This window comes from Rhipicephalus sanguineus, chromosome 4, assembly GCF_013339695.2.
Source record: "Rhipicephalus sanguineus isolate Rsan-2018 chromosome 4, BIME_Rsan_1.4, whole genome shotgun sequence".
Lineage (NCBI taxonomy): Eukaryota > Metazoa > Arthropoda > Arachnida > Ixodida > Ixodidae > Rhipicephalus > Rhipicephalus sanguineus.
Window position 1 is genome coordinate 83,555,268 of NC_051179.1, and position 10,422 is coordinate 83,565,689.

At 49.5% G+C, this 10,422-nt stretch overlaps 1 protein-coding gene across 1 annotated transcript in view; it reads right to left on the reverse strand.

Annotated features, from left to right (window-relative positions):
• Positions 1-7,642, reverse strand: part of LOC119390351 (calsyntenin-1) — a 241,135-nt gene extending 233,493 nt beyond the window's left edge. The window contains exon 1 of the mRNA XM_037657958.2: positions 7,359-7,642. Coding sequence (XP_037513886.1) covers positions 7,359-7,425 — 67 coding nt within the window. The 5' untranslated portion in view covers positions 7,426-7,642. The remainder of the gene's footprint in view (positions 1-7,358) is intronic.
• Between the last annotated feature and the right edge of the window lie 2,780 nt (positions 7,643-10,422).

Sequence of the window (10,422 nt, forward strand, 5' to 3'; positions counted from 1 at the left end):
TTCTCAGTTTTGTGTGTCGTAACGACGTCAAACAGACGAGCTCACGAAACGACCAATGCGTCCGCACAGCCATTTTTCATGCGTACGACTAAACTACACATAGTAACTGATCATTTAGTTGCTAATGTGAAAAAAAAAAAACGGCAACGTTAACACCCCAAAATGGCGCCACTTAAGCGTATCCGTAATATATAAGCTGTAGGGTACACGTGAGCTATTTGGCCGTCCGGACGACCAGTCTGTCCACGTATACGACTACACAGCTGCACTGACAGAAACGTCAGGGCAAAAATATCAGTGACAGAAACCCCTCGCAATGTATATCATGTGTCGTATAGAAGGCCACGGTGGTCTAGTGGTTATGGCGCTCGACTGCTGACCCGAAGGTCGCGGCATCGAATCCCGGCCGCGGCGGCTGCATTTTCGATGGAGGCGAAAATGTTTGAGGCCCGTGTACTTAGATTTAGGTGCACGTTAAAGACCCCAGATGGTCGAAATTTCCGGAGCCCTCCACTACGGCGTCTCTCATAATCATATCGTGGTTTTGGGACGTTAAACCCCAGATATTATTAGGCGCGCGATACACGTACTATGAACGGCAGCGGATACGTGCAACGCGTATGTGAGATGGCTGCTCCAGATGTTAAATAATATAAAAAATAGTCAGGGGGTTTACCCGCTAACACTGCGATGTTTCTTATGAGACACGAAGCCGTAGGGGCTCCGGTATAATTTAGACTACGTGGAGTTACTTAACGTGCACTTCAATCGAAGTACATGAAGTTCTTTTACTTCGCCCCCATCGAAATACGGTCTCTGTGACCGGGAATCGAACCCACGCCCTCGTGTTTAGCAGCTCGGCTCCATTAACAGCCAAGCAATTATGGCGGGCCAGCTGAACTTGAAACCACGATGGAAAGGGTTAGATTTGTTAGACGCGACTGTCCTTTACAAGTTGTACGGATGTTGGCATAGGACATCTAGCACAGAGAGAGCTGTGTACTTTATAGGGTGATTTCCGTTATTTGACATATTGGAACAGGAAAGTCTGCTCGCTCATGTTGTTTGCTTGAATAGCGCAGTTGTAAGCTCTCAGGAAGGATGCAGTAAAGTACACTTATGACAGTGACAAAGAAAGAAAGAAAGAAGACAGAAAGAAAGAAAGAAAGAAAGAAAGAAAGAAAGAAAGAAGAAAGAAAGAAGAAAGAAAGAAGAAAGAAGAAAGAAAGAAAGAAAGAAAGAAAGAAAGAAAGAAAGAAAGAAAGAAAGAAAAAAAGGAAAGAAAGAAAGAAAGAAAGAAAGGTCATGCTGGCAAAAGTCTGCATTCCAAATGACATGAATGCATGCGTGTGGCGGGCAAATGCAGTGCATTAAATTAACAGAGTGACGATATACCGGAAAGGAAACTGAACGGGATGGCATGCCCAGCCCCTGCTCTCTGGAGTTATATAGTCTAGGCTTGCTCACTAACGAACTTTCTTTTCCCTGCATGTAAGAACTGGACGGGCATAACGAAACAAAATGATCCAGAGGGTTGCAAGCGCGTGAGGTTCAGCGGAAAAAAACAGACACCGACGCGTGCTCGCTCACATATATAGAACAAAACAAGGAAAAAAAAAAAGAGATCACGGTAAGAACAAGCCCGGTCATGCATATCCACGGAGCCCACCAAAGACGAGAAGAGAGGAGGGCCGGCCGGCCGGCCTCTGGGATACGTTCCGTCTCGCTGCCTAAGCGTGTAATTAAAGGAAAGATGAATGAACGCTAACCAGTCTGTGCTACTATATACTGAAGTCGCAATTTGCTCGCTAACTACCGAGGTTAATTCCTGCGAGACGGCAAAGGACTGCGCGGGAAAGCCTACACAGCTAGAAGGTAAACCGATAGCGAGAGAGAGAGAGAGAGGTCGCAAGCCTGAAAGCGAGGGTGAGCCCACCCGTCATAGCAACCACCCGTCATGAAATCACTGTACAAGCAAAAACAAACCGTCCGTACACTGTAAACGGACGTAGGCGGGTGCCTTGAAGACAAGAGGTCGTGTCTCGGCGTTCCTTGGTCGCGGGTGGTCATCGTTAATCACCAAGTTCAACGAGAGCGTTGCTCGGATCGAGTGAGTCGCGTGGGCTGAAACGCAAGCAACTATATCCGGACAAGCGTAACCACTGCTGGCATTGAACGCGAGAACGCAAGGAGCCCCTGGAAGCAGCCGCAACTTCTGAACCGAAAAAAAAGGCTTGTCTGGTCCGGACCACGGAAAACCTTTATAGCGGGAAAGCGACAAAAACAGCATTATCGCGCTGTAGTGCTCAGTTGTGAACAGTGCCTTCGGCCAAAGCTACATGATTAGATGTTAGCTACAAATCGGGATTGGCGTACCAGGAGTTCACGGTTGTTAAACATCTGCGAGCTTGCCTAGCAGGATAACGCCCCGAATCGAACGAAGACTACCTGACACTCATAACGTTGCTCCGATGTTAACGACGACGCTACCATTAGGACGAGAAGTGGTAAAAAAAAAAGGGGGGCGGGGAACTTCGTGGTATCGATCCTTCCTGCTAGTCTTTGTTCCCGTCAAAGAAACGAGGTTACTTCTCATAACAAGGGCTGTGTACGATACAAAGAAAGAATACGACACGGACGTTATCTGTAACGGCCATGCTTTGCTAGGCAGAGCGAGCTTGTTAATTAAATAACTTGTCGTATATACGTAGGAAGATTGCGTCAGAATAGTTCGAACGAAAAGAGGGCACAAGCTGACGGCCCCACGGTGACAGAGAGAGCCCCTCTTCCTCGTCCCGTCGGTTAGCGCCGCTTCAGTTACCAACAACTACGTACGTACTAGCTCAGAACAGGAAACTTTGTTGCACATATGTTGCACTTGGCACAGTCTGCGATTCAAATTAGGAGTGGGCAATGCTTCGTGGGAGACGGTCTAAGAAGGCACAGCAAGGTTTCTTTCCGTCGAACAAAACGATGTAATAGTCGGTAACTTCACGGTTGCGTCAATGGCATACAGGTACAGGTTGATTAATTATGACGTACTCCATTTTGTTAAGAGTCATGGTACAATAAAGACAGCTGAGTCCGTTCTCATTTGCATATGTCTGTGCGAGTACGGGCTTGTCTCCCGATAGTGGTTAAAGATAAGGAAAGACGCTTATTATCTGCAAACCATAAGAAGCATGACGAAGCGAGGTGTGAAAGACAGAAGAGAGCGGAGGGGTAAGGCCACCTTCGCGAGATGAAGCACTGGGACTCGAACCCGATACCTCCAGCATTGGAGGCCCACTCTCTACCTCTGGATCACAGCTGCAGTTAACGTCTCTCCTTGCATGTGCTACTTCCCTCCTAATCTATTGCACGTATTTCAGTCCCTTTCCCCCTTCCATGTGCAGGGTAGTAAACCGGGCTTAGCCTCCTTGCCTTTCCCTGACGACCGGAGGCTCTTTCCGAATCTTCATCCATCTAACCCGATCACGTGACTTTTCTTTAGTATGAGCAACACGAGTGAGATGCTACGCATCTTCTAGCTCGTCTTCTTGAGCGACATCGCATTAGCTAACGTATGGATCTCAGACCGGCGGTGGTGGGGAACATCACGTGCCCTAAACCCGACATACTGTTACCAAGGTGCCGTCGTCAACTTCGCCACCGATGCGTTCCCGCCGGCAACAGCGTAGGCATGCTCATCAATCTTGTCGAGCCCGCCACGGCACCGGCATGGCGACGAGAGGCGCGCGATGGAACGCATCTCCCCCGCACCTGTCGTCATCATCCATGCCGTGATGGGATACCGCCGCCTCCTGTCGACCGCAACGAAACACTGCGTCGCCAGTGTCGTTCAACGTTTCGCAACCACGTGCAGGCATTTCAGAAGAGATGGGGTTTTATACACAATACAGGCTTAACGGGAGCATCGATGCACTACAGATACCCGTATAAGACTACGTAGACGATAGATATTTATAACGCCTATGTTGGTGTACAAGGGGTGTTTGGTTGTCGCGTGGCTAACACCTTCGCGTTTTCTGGCTAGGATGGAATCAACGGGGTATGCAAAAACTCGTAGGGCCCCTTATGCATCCGCCTAAGACGATTCGAAGGCGAAAGCCATCTTCGTTTCCTTCTCAGTCAAAGTATTGATCCTCTCACGCCCCCTCCGAAAGGTTTCTACACCAAACGTGGTTTTGCACTGCCTCAGGGATCGGCCCACCTTTGACCAAACGACGTCGTCATTACGTGAAGTCATGATGCCAATCACAAAATTTGGCGATCTGTGACGTCATACGGTGACGTCACCGTGTGATTTTACGTACCACTCGCGTTGATGCCGTCGCCGCCGACGGTCAATTTTGCGTTTTATGAGGCATCTACGGCTTTCACTTTAATATTTGCCACCGAATTCAAGAACCGTATCTACTAGCACTTATGCTGCCTGCACTACACCCGGTGGGTGTCAAAACATAGCATTTCGCAGAGGGTGGGTGGGGGGTTCCATGGCAACGTCAGTACACCGAAGAAACTACGCAACGCCCACAGCATACACACCCACTAGCTCGGTCAAGTACTGCGAAGGAAGAAATGCGAGAATGGTATGCGAGAGATGAGGTGCTCGGCTCGAATCCCTCCAAACTGCGCCGTAATCTTCGCGATCACTACGCGGGTCTTACTAGTGGAGACCACCCAATAGGATACAATACTTCGCGTAATAACGTGCGCAAATTTTCCAACGCGTAGTCTACGGGAGTTCACGACGAAATGATCGAGCCGAACAGCCAATCAACGCACCATAACAACTCTACGATAGACATTACGACAAGATCGCGTGCACCGCACAGGTCGCTCATCCCTCTGAACAGCCTTCGAAACAAACACGCGCACGCACACACAGGCAATCACGCACTATACACCCCAACCCGTAGCTACAAACAGCGCATCAGAGCTTAGCAGTAAACCTGTAATACGGCCAGGGGTCGCCTCGGTGCTGCGCCTGGCGAAAACGAATCGGCTAATGGCGGAGTTAGGAGAAGGGACGATGCGCTAGGGGAAGATTGGAATCCGACGATAATTATGCCGTTCTGCGCTGTTACAGTCTTCCACTATCAGAGCACACACGCCTCGACCGTTCCTGCAACACAAGTACGGGGCGAACGAAGGTGGCTTGGTAAGCAGCCCTGCGAGTAAAGTTTCCAAGCAACGAGCGTCAGGCGACGAAGGCGGCTTGCTTTTGAGCTCGCCGAAACGGGGCTGACATCGTGATTATTAGCGCGTTTTTTGTGTTTTTTCACGCTCCCGTTCTGCGTATACCCCGGGTTTCCTCGCTTAATGATGATCGTTTCGGCGGTGTAGACAGTAGCAGCAGCAGCAGCAGCAGGAGCGGGAGCTTCAGGCTGACCGGGTCATCCGCTGCAGTACGCGGCGAGTTGCTTTTTTATCACCCTTGGGTGACGATTGTGACCCAAATACGGCGCGAAGGTGTGCTCGAGAGGTTCGCTGGGCCAAAAGAAATACTGCCACTAGAAAAAGTATCGCGTAAGTGCGGGCCCGATCTTATCAGACACCAACGATCCAGTTCAGTTGGGTGAAACAAGAGGGTATTTGCTCTGCACTCGGCCCTCTTAGAAACGCCATCTTTTTCGTAGAGCCCCTGGTTACACTCGGTTACAACCAAGGAGGTTACAACCCAATAATAAAAAAAAAAGCTAAGCTCCGCCCACAGAACTGCGGCGCGCTTGCTCTTCACCTGCGAAAGACCGTCGTGCTAGCTGGTTTCCACTCCACAGTAAGTACTTTTTTCTCGGCTAGTGTAAGTACTACGGATACTGAGAGTTAAAGGTTCGTCGTTACTACGTAAAACATTGCGTTCGGCTGAACAGCGACGTCAGAATCGATGAAGAAATTTACCAGGACGTTCAAGTTTTCAAGCTAAAGCCAGCGACACAAACATGTATATCTTTATGGTAAAGTCACTTTCTGCTACGGCAGTGTCGCGGTGTCCTAGATGTAACGAGAACATCAAACGCAGCATTCATGCAAGTTCTCTCTTTGTAAGGGACAGCGAAGGCTGTGGGTGGAGCTGGTATCTTTCTTCCTTAGTTTGTTTTTCTTTTTTAGATTGCAGCCCTGCATAGTGATCCTCTGCGGCGCATATCACAAGCGCCAGTCCACAACGACCATCGGAAGCAAGAGCATTTTGGAAAGAGAGACGATTTAATCGAAAGCCTCGTATTGACGAAACCTTGCCTGTTAGCGACCTTGCTGAAGTCAATGAAAAATTATCGTGAACTAATTTGCCGTTCTGCTTTTATTATTAACCGGTTACGTGCAGTAGTGTGACTAATTGATGGCGCTTTACGTTCTACAATGCTGCATAAGGGTTAAGGAGGCGCAGTGCTGAAAACTTTCCAGTTATTACATGTCCAAACGACATTTAACTTCCGCGTAGGAAAGCTCATGCAATGTGCCCCGAATATCACTGCGCTTGTGTCTGTCGAAAATCTACCCAGGTGACCACTGTGCTGAATAACATAAAACTCAACCACCATGCAGGTATATATAGACCATGTGTAAACAAACAACCTGCGCGCGATGACATTTGGTGGCTCGCAAGAGAAATCCGACGGGGGACACCACTCACCGAGCGACGGGCGAGCCAAATAGCGTTGCCAATGGCAACCTCGAAACTTGCTCGACGCTCATTGTAACAAGCGCTCGCTGTAACAGATCCGCGCTGGCCGCAATGCCTGCATGCGGCCAGGTAAGCATTGCAGTAAACAAACATCTGCGCGCACAAAAGCCCGCCGCAGCGACCACATACGTCCGTGAGTCAGTGTACGAAAACGTACTAGCATATACAAACAGGAAGTGCGTTTTGCTCCTTCAGTGAGCCGCGGCGTCGTCAGCGAAAAAAAAGGATCGAAGCGCGCAGCGCAGAGATGATGCCCCGCTCGCAGCTCGGAGGGTTAGGCCTAGCGGTGGTAGCGGTGGTGGCGGCGGCGGCTCGGAGAGGCACCTCTGGTAGTCTCGGCGAGCCGCCCTGGAGTTGTGGAGCGGCCCCGCTCGAAGTAGCTATGCGGGTATCGCCAGCTCCGTCGCGACACGAAGGCCGACGTGCGCAGTGGTGCGTCTACGGAACAAGCTGGCGAAGTAGAGGATACGAGAGCAGCATAGGAGAAGACCGTAGTCGTAGTCGCGCACACGTACTGCTCCAAATCCGCCAAACATGGAAACCCAGCTGCTGAGCGGTGCCCCTACACAACGCACCGCAATCACACACGCACACAAACATTCACGAACACTGGGAGGTAGGTACGTGGGGGGTAACAACAGAAGCCGTCCACCAAAGGGGGCCAGCCTACCTTTGAGCGCGGCGGTGACTCCGAAGACGCATAGAGCAGCGAAGAGCACAGGGGCAGCACACTTCATGATCGCATCCAGTGGGGGCGACTGTTTTCGATCACAGGCAGCGGCGGCTCACCATAAAGGCGTACACGCACAAAAGCCAAAAAGAGTGGAGAACCGCTTCGGCGGCTGCTGCTGCTGTTGGGGGCACGCCGTGTAAAAATTCCCGTGTCCAGGAGACGACTCCCCGGGCGTTTCCGTTCGCCGAAGGGAGAGACGACTGCGAGCTCCGCACACGGCGACACCGAGACCTCTGGGAGAGGAGGCTTGGCCGACACGAGCGGGCGCAGCGGGCGCCCGCGGGGAGGGAAGAAAAAGAGCCGGTCTGGGCGGACGTGACGCAAGATGCCGTGAAGGGGCCACGTGACTCAAACGTAACTTCCGGAATCTTGATTGAACGATTCCTTTTTTTATTCCTCAATGCTTGTCTCTTCCTCTCTCTCGCTCTCGCACGCTCTCCTTCGCTTCGGTCCTCTGCGCTGGGGGGCAGAGTTTCAGGGATTGGTTCGATTTTTCAGTTTCGTGGTGTCTCTGGGAATGCGCGGCTCCGAATAACACGGCCCTGAGGCGTCGGAAAACGCCTTTACATGTCTTTTCAACGGGGGCGCAGAGCGTAGCAGTAAATACGATATTACTTAGGGGACCAAGGGGTAAGTTGGTAGGGGAAGCTGCATGTGGTTGCGTGACTTCGATGGTACAGAAGGACAAAAGAAGGGACGCAGGTCTAATGGGCGTTATTGCATGAGGAAAGAAAATTCGGGACACGGGCTATATACTCGTTTATTTTGCACACAATACGCAATGAAGCATATCTATATCAGTGACATCAGTGCGGCCATCTTGGATTCTTATGCTCGTTCGCTATAATAACAGAATTTCCCATCTCACTAATAATGTCACCAGTTAATGCCATAGGTCTAAAGGAAGGGCATATTAAATTAACACAAGAAACCGGCAAATTTTCTAAAAATGCCCAGTCGTTCACCAACGCGGTATATAATTAACATGGCCAAAAGTGAGTCTTAGAGATACGGCCAGAACACACCATACACGTAGCATTACGAAGGTGCTGTATAAGGCGGTGACGAGAACCAGGACCTTGTTAGGAGATAATAAGGCAAAACACCAAAAAAAAGCACGCACGTATTCGTCAAGAAAGCATATTGTGTATGGTGGAATGATGACGACATGACAATGATCACAGTGGTAGGGAGGTCATGGTATGACGCCATGTTTGCCTCGGAGCTCCAATCCGTGCTTACGGATACCTTCCGCCACCCCTTCGCACTATACAATCTATATCCGGGGCCAGTTTTAACTATGCCCCATATCTACTATTCGGGCGAAGCAGCGACCAGCACACGCAGCGATGGAGAAGAGGCAAAGGAAGTTTTTCCTTTAAAGAAAAAAAAAACATTATGAACGTTTGTGTAGCTCAAGCCTCACGAACCTCAGGTTAGTTGTTTAAAATGTACATAACAATTATCGCCATACGTCTCATGTCCACAGTTTTGAGGAAGTTCCATCCCAAGAATCCTCAGTCACGGCTGTTCGGCTTCAGCCGACTATCTTATGCCTGCAAATTTCCAAGCCTCATCGTACCACGCAACTATCTGCCGCCATCTTTTACAGCGTTCCTTGATAGATACGCACAACCACAAAGAAAGGACAAAACCTGCACACGTTTTCGTAAGCTCACTACAGTGCATCAAACTCTACTTTTATATGTGTATCGATTCTTGGAATCCAAGATAAGTTATTACGTTGCAGTTTAGAAAACCATGCATGAGAGAACGACATTAAGATCTTTTCGCTCTCAGGAGTAATAAAACGACTGCATCCTGCGAGGTAATGTTGAGACGATCAAATTTATATTCAAAAGTGAGAATCCTTCTTTGCCTCCATTATTTATTTTACAATACAAACAAGGAACGAATCAACTGCAGAAGCGAGTGGGTAGCATTATACACAGGGAACATACGAAAAAAATACGGCTGCTTATAAAAGAAATAACGTTGAACAGTATCTTTAAATGCCGTCGGTCAGTTGAGCAAATGAGATGGGCAGGTGGTTCCAGTCATTGGAACCACCTGCATCTATTACTTATACTTTTCCAAACCTCTGTCGCATACTGGACGACCAACAAGATAGAATAGAATAACTCACAGTATCAAGTGCAGGTAAGCGAAGCACGAATACATTACGCATCTGTCGCGTGACCCCTCAGTACGCAAATCTTCAAAACGATGTCTTGGAAGTACAAACATAAACGGGGCTGTAGAATACACTGCATAACTAGCGCTGTATAGTAAAGTTCGAATTGAATCAAAATCAAGTTTGACCGCGATGTAAAGAAAGAAAGAAAGAACGCAGGCGGGTTGGGGAGGGGGGGGGGGGTGACATTGCGTAAGTAAATTTATGTCTCTCGCCCAAACAGCCGGAGGATTAGAGCGGACCGAAAACTTTACCCGCGAAAGACGTATTTCTTTCCAAATCCTCGCGGCTGGGGTTTGTTTTTCCCGAATGTGCGGGATTCTCGGAGGAAACTCCGAAGCGACCGGTTGCGAAGCTTTCTTTATGAGACGGCCAGGAAAAACACGAAACAATACACTACGCAGAGGCCGGCACACACCGCGGGTCCTATATATATGTAAAGAGCGAGCCTGCTCTGTCCGCTCGCTGTTTATCCCTATTTCTTCCGGCCACCGCGCGTTGTCTCGGGGGAACCGCGCGGAGAACTCCGCGTCTTGGCGTACCGACGCGGAAGGCCTCCGGCAATTCGAAGAGTTAAAACTCGCACCGTCCTCCTCCCTCCGCGGTGAGACGACAACTTCGAGCACAAACGTCTACGTCCTCTTCTGTGCACATTCCTTCGAGATAACACGACTAAGTATTGCGGAGGCTGTGCTTTGTGCACCGGCGGCAAGTTGTCTCCTTGTTCCATTTTCCGTTCCCTTTTGCGCATAACTGCTACCACGCATCGATTAAAAAACAACAATAACGTTCCCCTATGCATACTTT